The 12820-nt window shown below is 45.9% G+C and overlaps 1 protein-coding gene across 6 annotated transcripts in view; it reads left to right on the plus strand.

The window, feature by feature from the left end:
- sdk2b (sidekick cell adhesion molecule 2b) overlaps positions 1-11418 on the plus strand; it is a 147238-nt gene extending 135820 nt beyond the window's left edge. Inside the window, exons 35-46 of one of the 6 annotated variants that reach the window (XM_086138873.1) lie at positions 45-146; positions 338-453; positions 969-1155; positions 1279-1416; positions 1702-1914; positions 1990-2115; positions 3316-3480; positions 3590-3730; positions 4945-5107; positions 5904-6033; positions 8279-8335; positions 9261-11418. In XM_086138873.1, coding sequence (XP_085994999.1) covers positions 45-146; positions 338-453; positions 969-1155; positions 1279-1416; positions 1702-1914; positions 1990-2115; positions 3316-3480; positions 3590-3730; positions 4945-5107; positions 5904-6033; positions 8279-8335; positions 9261-9710 — 1988 coding nt within the window. In that variant the 3' untranslated portion in view covers positions 9711-11418. The remainder of the gene's footprint in view (positions 1-44; positions 147-337; positions 454-968; positions 1156-1278; positions 1417-1701; positions 1915-1989; positions 2116-3315; positions 3481-3589; positions 3731-4944; positions 5108-5903; positions 6034-8278; positions 8336-9260) is intronic. The other 5 variants (XM_086138874.1, XM_086138875.1, XM_086138876.1 and 2 more) reach the window with 5 other exon arrangements.
- Positions 11419-12820: the final 1402 nt, after the last annotated feature.

Here is a 12820-nt window from a genome sequence, read left to right on the forward strand (position 1 = left end):
AGTATGATTTGATTGGTTTAATTTGCTGCGCAACACTGTCACAGAGCTGAGCAAGCACAAGCGGTACGAGATCCGCATGAGCGTGTACAACGCCGTGGGCGAGGGGCCCACCAGCCCGCCCCAGGAAGTGTTTGTCGGGGAAGCAGGTGTGTACATGCTCTTGATAAGCATCGTATAGATAGTAGGCAAACTTTGGTGAAGTTTAGATAAAAGAACAGTTATGTGTGTGTGTATATGTGGCCTGTCAGCCATACTATCTGCAACATATCATTTGCTGCTCTATTAAGCATATAATGTCTCTTATGAGTTCCTAATAATGGGATGTGGTGGTGTTTAGTTCCCACGGCGCCTCCGCAGAACGTAGCCGTTCAGTCCGCCAGTGCCACCCAACTGGACGTCACATGGGACCCGCCGCCAATCAGCGCTCAAAATGGCGACATCCAAGGTTACAAGGTAAAAAACAAAAAGTGGTCCTCAAGAAGAGGAATTCAACTTGATGTTACTAATTCATCCATAGGGTACTAGTTTAACCAAATGTAACGACAAATAAATGTAACTCATAACATCAAATGTATTTAAAACATCCAAACCAAAACTACTATTAAAAACAACTGTTTTGACCAAGTTTATCTCATTTATCTAAATCAAGATGTCAAACATACGGCCCGCGGGCCAGAACCGGCCCCCAAGGAGGTTCGATCCGGCCCGCGGGATCGTTTAAAAGTGAAACAAAAAATGCATTGAAGACACAGAAGGAATATTTTCAATAAAATTCAATTTGTGGATTATCCGCTAGGGGGCACACTGTTTTGATCACAGGAGAAGACAACATTGTTTTGATCGGGGAAGAAAACAGCAGTCTCAGTCTGTCACCGAGATAGACCCAACGCAGCAAATGACATGAAAGCGCCAATCAATGCTTCTTGAGACCAAAACAAATCTTCCAAATGTAACTCCTCCCACCAAAGGTCTACTTTTGGGAGTCCCAACGCAAGAACGAGACGGAGCGTCTGCGGACCCTGTTCATGCCTGAGGGAAGCGTTAAGCTGAAAAACCTGACCGGCTACACCAGCTACATGATCAGCGTGGCCCCCTTCAACGCCGCCGGGGATGGACCACGCAGCCCCGCCATCAGGGCGCGCACTCAACAAGCAGGTAGCTAAGCTCATTTGGGCATATATTGGGGCACACGGTGAGCGTGTGGTGTGCCGAGAGCGACCACAATGTCATTTTTTGTTTTCCGCAACCGTATGCACCATACTGCCCTCTGTGTTTCAGCCCCCAGCGCCCCCAGCTTCATCCACTTCAGCGAGCTCACCACCTCCTCAGTTAACGTGTCGTGGGGCGAGCCCGCCTTGCCTAACGGCATCATCGAGGGCTACCGTCTGGTCTACGAACCCTGCACGCCCATAGACGGTATAACTCTCCTCCTCCCTCTCCGCTCAGTTGCTTGGCTTAGCAAATAATAACAGCTTTAAAAGCGGTTGAGTATGAATTTAAATGTATGTTTGATTAAAGGCGTCGTTGCCCAGCACAGTTTATCCAACCGCTGCAATTTATGGCTAGTTGAGGTATCCTGTTTAATCATGCCAACAAGAGAATACCATTAGGATTTTTTTTAATTTACCGCAACGACCGACTAACTGCATTGCATCGTCTGTCCTGTGTAAGAAGTGCTTTAAATGTGATATGTTTGCGCAGAGTCTTCCGCGACCTGTGCCGACTGTCTCCACTCCCCCTCCTCCCCCCCAGGCGTCAGTCGGACCGTCATGATGGACGTGAAGGGCAGCGGCCCGCTCTGGCTCAAGCTCAAGGACTTGGCTGACGGCGCCACGTACAACTTCCGCATTCGCGCTCGGACCTTTGTGTACGGGCCTGAGGTGGAGGCCAACATCACCACCGGTCCTGGAGAAGGTAGCTGCTGACGCCATGGATTTTTTTTTCTATCCAAACTTGAAATGCTTAAATAGTTCTGGGATTGCTTCGCAGGATCCCCGGGACCTCCCGGAGACCCCTTTATCACTCGCTATGGCTCAGCGCTGACCATCCACTGGACCAGCGGTGACCCGGGACGCGCTCCGATTACACGCTACGTCATCGAAGCCAGGCCTTCTGGTGAGTGTGGCGAGATTTTGGCGGAGTCTTTCAAGGGAGGAAAAGCAGTTTCAAGTGTCACCATCTGCCGCCCGCTCGCCATCCGGGGGCCCTTTTAAGAGCTTATTGATCAATTCGGACAATATTATGACAAGCAAGCTTTGTTATAGAGGGCTCCGTCCTTTTAGCAATTACCCACAATGCACTACAATAACAGCCCTCCAATATGGCCGCCGGTAGTGCATTGTGGGTAACTGCTAAAATGACGGAGCCCTCTATTGAATTGCAGTTTGACTTAATATCTTGCATACGAAATTGCATATCACAAAAACATGGCAGCTGCTCATACAAAATAACGAGACTTCTCTGGATCGCACATATGCAGTTGTTTCCAGCTACAATAAAAATAAAAATAAAAATAATAATGTCTGTGCTCATGTTTGGCGTGGCAGCAGCCGCCATGCTGGTTCGAAGACCTTGACTGCTGCGTTCTGCCCATTCGATACAATGCCTCGTCTCCATGCAGGACAACTTTTTGGATGTTTTCCAGTGTTTATTGCATTGTGACTAATGAGTTGCGTTGTGTTTGTTTTGAGTGCGTGTGTGGCCCATTAAGAGTTAGCGTGGTGTTTACAACCGGCAGTGGAGGCATGTAATTAAAGCTCTTTGGCAGCATTGAAATACTGAAATATTACCCACACTTTTTTTTTTTTTTTTAATGCCTGCCGGAGCTGCGAAACTGATGGATTGCTCACGGTTTATCTTAAAAAGAGGGCACATTCTGGAAAACTGACTTTTTTATGTTTATACAAACAAATACAGCAGTCGGATCACTGGAGTTTCTGCCCACCCATCAAGTGTGAAGTTGAACAAGTAAATCGTTGGTTCTGCCTATTTTTGACGCGCTGTTCCCAAATCATGAGAATAAATTTACATTATAACTACTTACCTGAAGTAGGAGAGAGAGATCATGAGGAGCAGAGGGCAGAAACCCACACCTGGACTTACCCCTCTCACTCTGGTTGAACCCTTGATTTGATACCCTAACTGCAAACCCTCCACCGGACCAGAAACTTTATTTTGAATCCCTACTTTGAATTTACAAGAGGAAACTCTATTTGATAACTGCTGTGGTAGTAAAGAAGTGAAAATATGAAATATCAATCGAACGATACGTTTGGCCCCACGTTAACAAGGACACGGTTTCTATTGGCTTTGCAGACGACGGCCTGTGGGACATCTTGATCAAGGACATCCCCAAGGAAGTGACGTCGCACACGTTCAACATGGATATTCTGAAGCAGGGCGTCAGCTACGACTTCCGAGTGATCGGCGTGAACGACTACGGTTACGGCGCGCCGAGCCTTCCCACTCCTTCCATATCAGGTACTCCTGTCTGCCATAAACGTGCATCTTGACGTCATTTGTTACTCATCAATCCACTGTAGTACAACTTTGACTCCTCCTCTTTTATTTTTTTTAATAACACCACCAGCCCAAAAAGTGTCCCCCTTCTACGAGGAGTGGTGGTTCTTGGTGGTGGTTGCCCTCGTAGGGCTAATCTTCATCCTCCTGCTGGTCTTCATCCTCATCATCCGAGGGCAGAGCAAGAAGTATGCAAAGAAGTCGGAATCAGGTGAGGCCCACCCACACGGTAACCACGTTGCTTTATAACTTTTTTTTTTAACTCCCCCGCCGGAGAAGAATCCAACATTTTGGTCCTCGTAAATCATGTTTTGGTTTAACGAGCAGATAACTCTTCCATAAATCCGTCCCGAAACAGATGTTGGTGAAGCGATGTCGCCGGGCAAGGTCAGAACTTGTCCTTTGACATTGTTTTGCCTCGCTCGGCACTTTTAAGGCGGCTTGGCTATCCGTAGGGGGGCGTGTTGCCCCAACAGGGTCACTTACTGCCCGTCTATCTATTTGACTGACAGTCGAAAAACAAGAGCCCTCCCCGTCTCTCTCCTGACACAAACCTCCGTGGCAAGCTTTGGTGTGGTTTTTTTTTCTTCACTCACATACTTGTGTGTAGCCGCCAGTTGACCTTAAGTCACCCCAGAGCAACCGTGGAGGCCCCGCTCGCAAAGAATGTTTTCAACCTCTAACGCAGGGGTGGGCAAACTTTTGTGCACCGGGGCCACATTTTATTTTTAAGACGGACAGGCTGGCCTGGTCATTCGCTCTTTTTCTTGACTCAAATTGTATGTTGAATTTTGCTTACAGTAAAACAATTAACCGATTGTTTCATTAGATCGCGGATGTAAAAAAAATAAAACAATACATACCGTATTGGCCCGAATATAAGACGGTGTTTTTTGCATTGAAATAAGACTGAAAACGTGGAGGTCGTCTTATATTCGGGGTCTAGACATTATACCCATTGACGACGCTAGATGGCGCCAGATATCAATGAAGTGAATGCTGAACTTGACTCTCCAGGCCAAAGTGAACCCCTGCCACGAAGAATAAAAATAAAAATAGCGGTAATTTACATTTCAAAAACCAGAAGCCATTCATTGACGAATGTGATTGCACTTTAGATTTGAATGAGGCAAAATAACATGCTTTTTCTCTCAAATATATTGTTATAAAAAAAAAAATTCTGACGTACTGTAATTATCTTCTGTATAAAAATTCATTTGTGTTGAAAAAGTATTTTTTCAAACTAGAGTCTTGAAAAAGAGGGGATCGTCTTATAATCAGGGCCGTCTTATATTCGGCCCAATACGGTACATTTTAAATATAGCAACTTTAAGAAGAACAAAAATGTTCCACTAATGCAACATATGAAAGAATGGAGACAAGAATTCTAACGGTCTCGTCCCGCTCGGGCCTGTGGTCACACAGTGTCTCTGTACGTGTGCGCCGCAGGTAACAACGCCAACTGCAACGCGCTGACGCACGGCGACATGGTGAGCCTGGACGAGGGTCGCTTCCCCACCCTGGAGTTGAACAACCGCAGGCTGTCCGTCAAGAACTCCTTCTGCCGGAAGAACGGCGTCTACACCAGGTCTGCCCTATGCAACGGCGCTTCCGAATCCCCGATGATTCTGGATTAATACCGCGTCTTGATCTCGGCTCTCGGAATAGCAAAGAATCCTCGCGCCCGGCCTGCTGCCTCATCCGCCAGATCCCAATTCAAACAAGCTTCTTAATCCTACCGCAGTCCGGCTAATTCCGAGCCGTGTCGGACAGGCGGCGGTGTTTACGGCTGATTTTCTTCCGCTTAGTGCGGGTTCAAGCGCAGAGTTAAATTCACTTTTTTTTTTTTTTTTTTAACTTGGCATCTCATTGCTTTGTCAATGTTTGCCCACAGCTTAGTTTCATAGTCGAGCTTTCTCGGATAAGTACAATACACAAAGATGGACATTACACATGAAGATGGATGGATGAGTTTTTCAAATAAATGGTTTAAGAGCTGGAATGGGAATCTTCAAAGATGGAGGGGGCCACATTTTTTTCATCAGCGCGCCGACGGAGTAGAGACTCAAATCACTGGTCGCAAGGGGCCAGGAAAACAACAATGCGTGAAACCAAAAATGCTTGCAAAGAACACAGAGAATATGCATATGAAATATCGCAAGTCCAATCACGCGAAACCAAAGATCAAGATCGATAAAAAGGAATAATGAATAATTCATGTTGTTTGTTTTTTTAAATGACTTGTTTTCTCATGAAACAATCATATTTTTGAACCCCCCCATCAAGGACCTGCTTTGCGGTATCTAAAATCTGCAAATCCTGTTTATGATGCGTCAAGTATTAAATTGATCACGTACAAATCTGATTTTTTTTTTTTTATGCAGGTCTCCTCCCAGGCCAAGTCCAGGCAGTCTCAACTACTCGGATGAAGACGTGAGCACAAAGTACAACGACTTAATCCCTGTTGAGAGCAGCAGCCTGACCGAGAAACCGTCCGAAATCTCCGACTCGCAGGTACTCGAGCAACACACGATCCATTTTTTTGAAAACTGGATTTATGTTAGTCGGGGGGGGGGGGGGTCTTCATCATGTCCGTGTGCGCACTCCACTCTGCATCGTCGGCTCTGCAGTATTTTTTTGTTGTTTTTGTTGGGGGGGTCCCCCCCCCCCCTATTTATTTCAATTCAAACTGCCCGCCTTCATGTGGACATTGTCTCGGGGTGTCGGCTGTTCTTCCTCAACAGCGGTTGTAGTTTTCCGCCTTTTTCCGTCTGCTGAGCCAGAGTGGCCATCATTTCCAGAGTCAACCTCCCTCTCCTTTCTCTGTCTCCCTCTCTCTCTTGATTCCCATTTCCCACTGCCATGTGCGTCTCTGGTGTTGTTTGGGAACATTTTATTCCCGGATGTCTTCCATGCATATATGTTCTTTATTATGTCAGCCCCGGCTGCCCTCTCTCTTTCTTTTTGGGGCGAATTATCTCACGGTCTGGGCTTTATGCCAGCCGAGCAAGAAAGGGGTCAAGGTGGAAGAATTACTCTTGTTTTAGAAAGCCTTGAATATTGCCTTTCGTGTATTCTGTGTCATTCCCAAAATTGTCAACTAAACATTCCTGTTATGAACCCCCCCCCCCCCCCAAAATCCTCTCTGGTCGCCTTTAAACACCACCTCCTACCCCTCAATAGGCCTCTTACCCCCCCCCCCCCCCCCAATGAATCGGCTCAGAAAGGAACTTTCACCACTTGATAACGTTCCCTCAATGTTTCCTCATTTTCCCACCTGGCCGACATTCCTGCTTTTATTTTATTTATTTTTTTGCGTTCTCTGCATCCCAAATCTCCGGAATGGTCACGGAGAGTTTCTCCAGCTGCGTTCTCTGTGGGAAGGAAGTGTTGTCTTTTAAATCCTGCTTCTCCCTATGTGTTTGGCACCCCCCCCCAACCCCCACCCCCCTTTTTTTTTTAAGACGTGGGTTTTTGCCTTCGCCGCCGAGCAAATAGCGATGATCTCACTTCTGAGTCACACACAGTAGATCATGCAAAGATTCACTTTAATGGGAATTATGTCACGTTTGTGCCGAGATCAAGTAAATGGTTCTGCCCCCCCCCCCGCTCCATTTCAAATAATCAGTCATTATACTCCATCTCAGGGTGAAATGAAAAAAAAAAAATTCACACTGCTTTGGCTTCTGGTGGAACCCCTGCCGTGTTCACTAAGCACGTATGATGACGACCCCCGACTTAGTCTTGTATAATCCATAACTCGGCAAAACAAAGGGATGAGATGGGATGGGGGAGGTGCTGGTTGCCAGACCAGGCTGCCCCGACTGCAATTGTCGATTGCTGAGAAAGTTAGAATCCGTACTCGGGTTTCTAATCTGCCCCATCACCCCCCACAATGGCAAAAAATCAATAAATCTGACACAAGATTTCGAGCACAAGTTTGTTTTTAAAAGACACCCGGATTTCCAAGATTTCACGCAAAGATTTCTTGTGTTTGGTTGGATATCTCGACGTCTCTCCCTTTCATTTAACACTGTCACAATTTAAAACGTGTCGCCACTTGACACTGGCAATGGCAATTGATCCCTCTGAGTTGTTTTCTTGTGCGCCTGCAATTACCCGCTAACAAGCTCAGCGAGGAGGCGTTTCACGGTCAGCGCTACACCGCAGGATGTCGAATCTACATCAGAGACTCCGGTTGCCCCCCTCGCACCCCCCCCCCCCCACACACACACACACATGCTGAGAAGTTGTGCGGAGCCCCACGTTAATTTTCTTCAAGTGGCTTTCGTGCGGTTTGCGCCGTGAGCGTTGAGCTGCTATCGATAATCACATTGGACACGGCTACGACTGGGATAAACATAGTTTGAGGAGTTTCAGAACGATGGCAACAGCGAGTTGCCCCCCGATAATCACAAAAAGAACGGTTTACTAGCAACAGGCCGTGCGAGAATAACCTTGCGTCAGGAGCCACGTGCTGCTTCACCAAGTCCGAAAGCCACCGACAGAAATGGTCTTTGATTAAATACTGCAGATTGACGTTTAAAATAAGGGCTAGTTGTCGGTTAACAAACAAGAGAAGTTAGTCGATATCTGTGTCCCTTCTCTTAACTCATTCACTCCCAAAGACGGTTTTAAACGTCTTTTCAGACTTGGTCCAGAATTGGCTGGTACTGAATGACTTAATATGGTGATGTGCTGTTTTAAAAAAAAAAAAGAGAGAGAGAGGAAAAAAAACCACTGTTCTGTTCACCCGTAGGAGGCGCTGGTGTTTTCATACGGAACAGGTGGTCTACATACACTTCCACTGCATTTGGTGAGGTTCCTATCGGCTGCCTGCTTTTGTTTGTTTTCAACTGTTTGTAGCCAGACCGGTTCCTCTTGCCATCCAATTCCAGACTTCTTCTTTTGTGTACAGGCCTGTTTTGGGTACAAAGATCCCGGACGGCAATTCTGTCGCTTAGCGTGTCGAAAGTCATCCTGTGTTTTGCTTTTTTTGGATCCGTTTGCACGCTTCAGCCATCATAATCAATCATGCTTTGACCATTTCTGATCGTTCCTTGGTGTCCATCGTGATGTGTTTGGAAGGTGCTTTCACGTCTGTGGAAAATGTCCTTGGTTCAGTTCAGGTTTGCGCTGTAAAAATTCCAAGCATGCCAGGGAGGCGTCGAAACGAACCACGTGACATCGCTCTCTTTTTTTCATTCGCCCTAACGATGTCAACAGGGAGACTGTTCGCTGTGCGCATTGGTGCGTGAGAAGCAAATATAGCTGTGGTAAAAAAAAAAAAAAAGTGCACAATTTTTTTTAAGTCCTGCGGGGGCAGGGCGGGGGGGGGGGATCAGATTATTTCTGAGTTGAAATCTGACAATTCGGAACGTTTTCACATGCAGCCTGTCGTATGCTACAGGAAACAAGCATATCAGTAACACATTGCTGTGAGCCGACAAGGCTATCGCTAATTTTGTTGCATCCCAGAATACCAAAAAGTAGTCATTTAGGATGGAAATGTGAACGCACTGACAGGCAGGTTGCACCAAAAACCACGTCCGAGCTGTTCCGTCGCTAGTGTGAAAGCACCCCCTGCGCGTGTGCATGTTTGTCTTATTTTGTTGTGCTTCAAACGAGGGCTAATAATTCATCTTTCGCTATCGTGTCGCTAATCACTCCAACGTGGCGCCATCGCCTCCCGGTGGTGTATAAATCCATAAAAGTCGCCTTTTTTTTTTTCTGTCCGGCAGGGCAGCGACAGTGAGTACGAGGTGGACGCCAACCGCCAGAAGACGCATTCCTTCGTCAACCACTACATCAGTGACCCCACCTACTACAACTCGTGGCGCCGCCAGCAGAAGGGCATCTCCCGGGCGCAGGCCTACAGCTACGCCGAGTCGGAGCCGGGCGAGCCGGACCACTGTGCCTCCCCGCCCCAGCTGCCCTCTCTGCCGCCCTTGCCGCCCCAGCTCAGCTCGCCCAGCCCCCAACCCCAACCCCAATCCCAGCCTCAGCAGCAGCAGGCGCAGGGACAGCCACCCGGCCAGGGCAGCCTGTTCAGGCCCAAGGGCAGCCGGACTCCCACCCCGTGCCAGCAGAGCGCCAACCCCCCCGGCCAGCACGCCGCCCTCTACAGGCCCCCTAGCAGTCTGGCTCCCGGCTCGCGGGCCCCAATCGCGGGCTTCTCATCTTTTGTGTGAGAATTGCAGAAAAAGAACAAAGGAAATTCCTGGAAGTTTCCACGCCGCTTATTTCCTGATGGTATTCCAACACTTTTAGCAACAGCTTCAACTTGAGGCTTTCTAAGTGCAAGACACGTGATGAAGATACACACTTTTGGTCAGCGTTGTGTTTGCATGACTTCTTATTATTTCTTTCTTTGTTTTGTTTCCACACACTCAATTGGTACAGGCCCCGAACCTCGCGGGACCCCGTTACTCTTTTTAAATGAGAATTTCCAGAAATGGACAATGGAGATTTCCGAAAGTGTCCACGTGGATGTTCGTGTGATTTGCACTTGTTTGGGGTTTTTTTTTCATATTTCTGACACGCCTTCAACTTGTGACTTTATGCACCACTTTTTGACACACGGTTGTGATATATCTGCTACACTTCTTGCTAGCGCTTATTAGCCTGAGCATTTTTTTTTAAGATCGCCTTTAACTTGAGACTTTTTTTTGGACCCATGGCCTTTTCCACATTTTGTTGGATTTTTTATTTCACTCGACTTATCAGTTTTTCATCTACCGACACTTTCACAAAAACGCCTTCAATTTGTGACCTTTTGAGACACTTTTTGAAACCGCTAAACCTTTCATTAGCGCTATTTTAGCCACACTTATCTTTTTTTTCTAAATTTACGACACTTCAACGTCAGACTTTTTGCAACAGTTTTTGTTCGTGTTTTGTTTGCATAACATCCTTTTTTTTATTACCAATACTCCTTCAACTTAAGACTTTTTGCCACATGACTATCATACACTACAACTTTGTGTTAGCATTTTATTTGCATGACTTATCAGGTTTTTTTTCTTGTTTGCACACGCTGAAATGGTACTACCTTTCTATGTCGTACAAAGTCACAAGAATCCTTGAATACACATATTGTATACATAGAGACATACTTATGTATATATATAATATGATGCTATATATATTATATATATGTACCTAGAGGACTAGTCGGTGCTCACTCGGTATTTATGGCGACTGGAATAGTTTCGGGGGGCGGGGGGGGAGTGCTGTTCATTGTATAAAAATTGCAAAAAGAATTTTGTGTGTATGTGTGTAAAGAAACAATCACGTAGCACGTCAAAGATCAGCTGGACTCATACTTGTGAGTGATTAATGAGTTTGTACCTTGAGTCCACATTTCAACAGATGCCTTTCATGCACACGGATGACATCTGGCAGGAAACTGCGGACATTTCCTGGATGCTTTTGTGGATATTCCTACTTGAAAGAGCTTTGGAATCACTGGCGGTCACTCTAAACCAAACCAAGGATTTTCTCTTTTTTTGGACCTTCTCGCTTCCCTTCCCAATTGAAGATGTCATCGAACCGCCTCGCCAACAATTAAGCCGCTGTCCTGTCTCCATTGCTTTGTTCATGTGTAAGTGTGTGTGTATGCGTGTGTGTTAATACACGTCCCGAGCTTTACAGATCATTCACTGTGTCTGCGTGTGTGTGAGCGCAACAAACTGTAAACCTGCCGAGACACTTGTAATGCCACAGTGAAAAAAAATCAAAAGGTTAGTTTGTTCGAACAAAGTCATCGAATTGTCATTATCTTTGCTTAGAGTTTTTTCTTGTGGGGTAATTGTTTTCTTATGCGATAAAAGTTTACCATGCAGAAGAATGAATATATGATCACAGTACATTTCAAAAATAAATTATTTTTCAATGTTTGGTTGGTCTGGTTTCAATGTACAAAGTAAAAAAAATAAATAAAATCCTGTTATTTTTGTCAATAATGTTACAGTCTGGAATATACTCGAATGGTGCGAGGAGACCAAATGAATGATGGAGGGGATGATTCCCAATATGCACATTTCATCAAATTATTTTGTGCTTCAAAATAAAAAAAATCAATAAAAATTGTCCAAGCATCAGATGGCATCCAAAGTTAATTGGATGACAGTCAAGTCAAGCCATGGCTAACCTTGTAAAATGCAGTGCAAGCACAGGGAGATTAGGGAAATGGAATGAACTCATCCAGATGACTAATCCTTTTTTCAAACACATGGGATAATTTCTTTCTAATGTAACAGAGTCTGTTTTTCGGTTATTAATGATAAAAGTCAACTTCACTTTTTATGTATTCATATATACCGTACGTGGGGTACATGTACACCACGGGGGACACATGAGCATCCATATTGAACTGCTAGCTTCCCCAAGCCAAGTTGAAGTGCGGGCCGTGTACTGCGGGGGTCCCCGACCTTTTTTGCCCCACGGACCGGTTTATATCAAACAATATTTTCACGGACCGGCATTTAAGATGTGGCGGATAAATACTACAAAATAATATGGTAAGAGCTGCATGAACACTGTGGTGTTTTCGAAAGATAATAATAAACACGAGGAGCGTCTAATCTGGCCGCAACACTCCAATCGCTATGGTATTGTTTAATGCCTTCAAAATACGATACAACGCAAATTCAAAGTGCATGAAAATGTCAACTCACCACAATGCTGAATCAGTGCGAGCTACGAGCTTGATTTTCTGCAACCGGGCGGTCCCATCTCAGGGTAATCTGAGAAAATGACACCTGAAGTGTGTGCTTTATGTCGAGTCTACTTCGTAATTTTGTTTTAGTCGCCGTTGCTGCACAAAACCCCCGCCTCACACAGGTAGCATGTCAGAAATAGCAACAGTGCTATTGTGGCGATCTCAAAAGTTTCAGCCATAACTTGAATCCAAAACACCGGCAGAGTTGTTGTCCCGAACATACTTTTAAGGCCGCCGTCATTTGCGATCTCCAGCAGTTTATTTTACTCATTTAGCAAGCTCCGGCATTTTGTTTTTAGCGTAATCAGTCACGTGACGGAGAAGCGTGGTTTGACGTGCGTCAAGAGTGACACAGACGGATATAACGGATAATCGGGTAATTTTTCAAAATAAAATATCCTTCGTATTCCAAAATATATGCAACGGAATTAATGTAAGTTCTTATTGTGCGGCCTGGTACCAAATGCCCCTCGGCCCGGTACCAGGCCGCGGACCGGTGGTTGGGGACCACTGGTGTACTGTACCTTTAAAAACCGCGGGGGCGGGGCTGGGTGTACTCTGACGGGAGGCCGGCGGGGG

The sequence above is a fragment of the Hippocampus guttulatus genome, chromosome 19, assembly GCF_054856545.1.
Source record: "Hippocampus guttulatus isolate MCC_2025c chromosome 19, RoL_Hgut_1.0, whole genome shotgun sequence".
In the NCBI taxonomy this organism is placed as follows: domain Eukaryota; kingdom Metazoa; phylum Chordata; class Actinopteri; order Syngnathiformes; family Syngnathidae; genus Hippocampus; species Hippocampus guttulatus.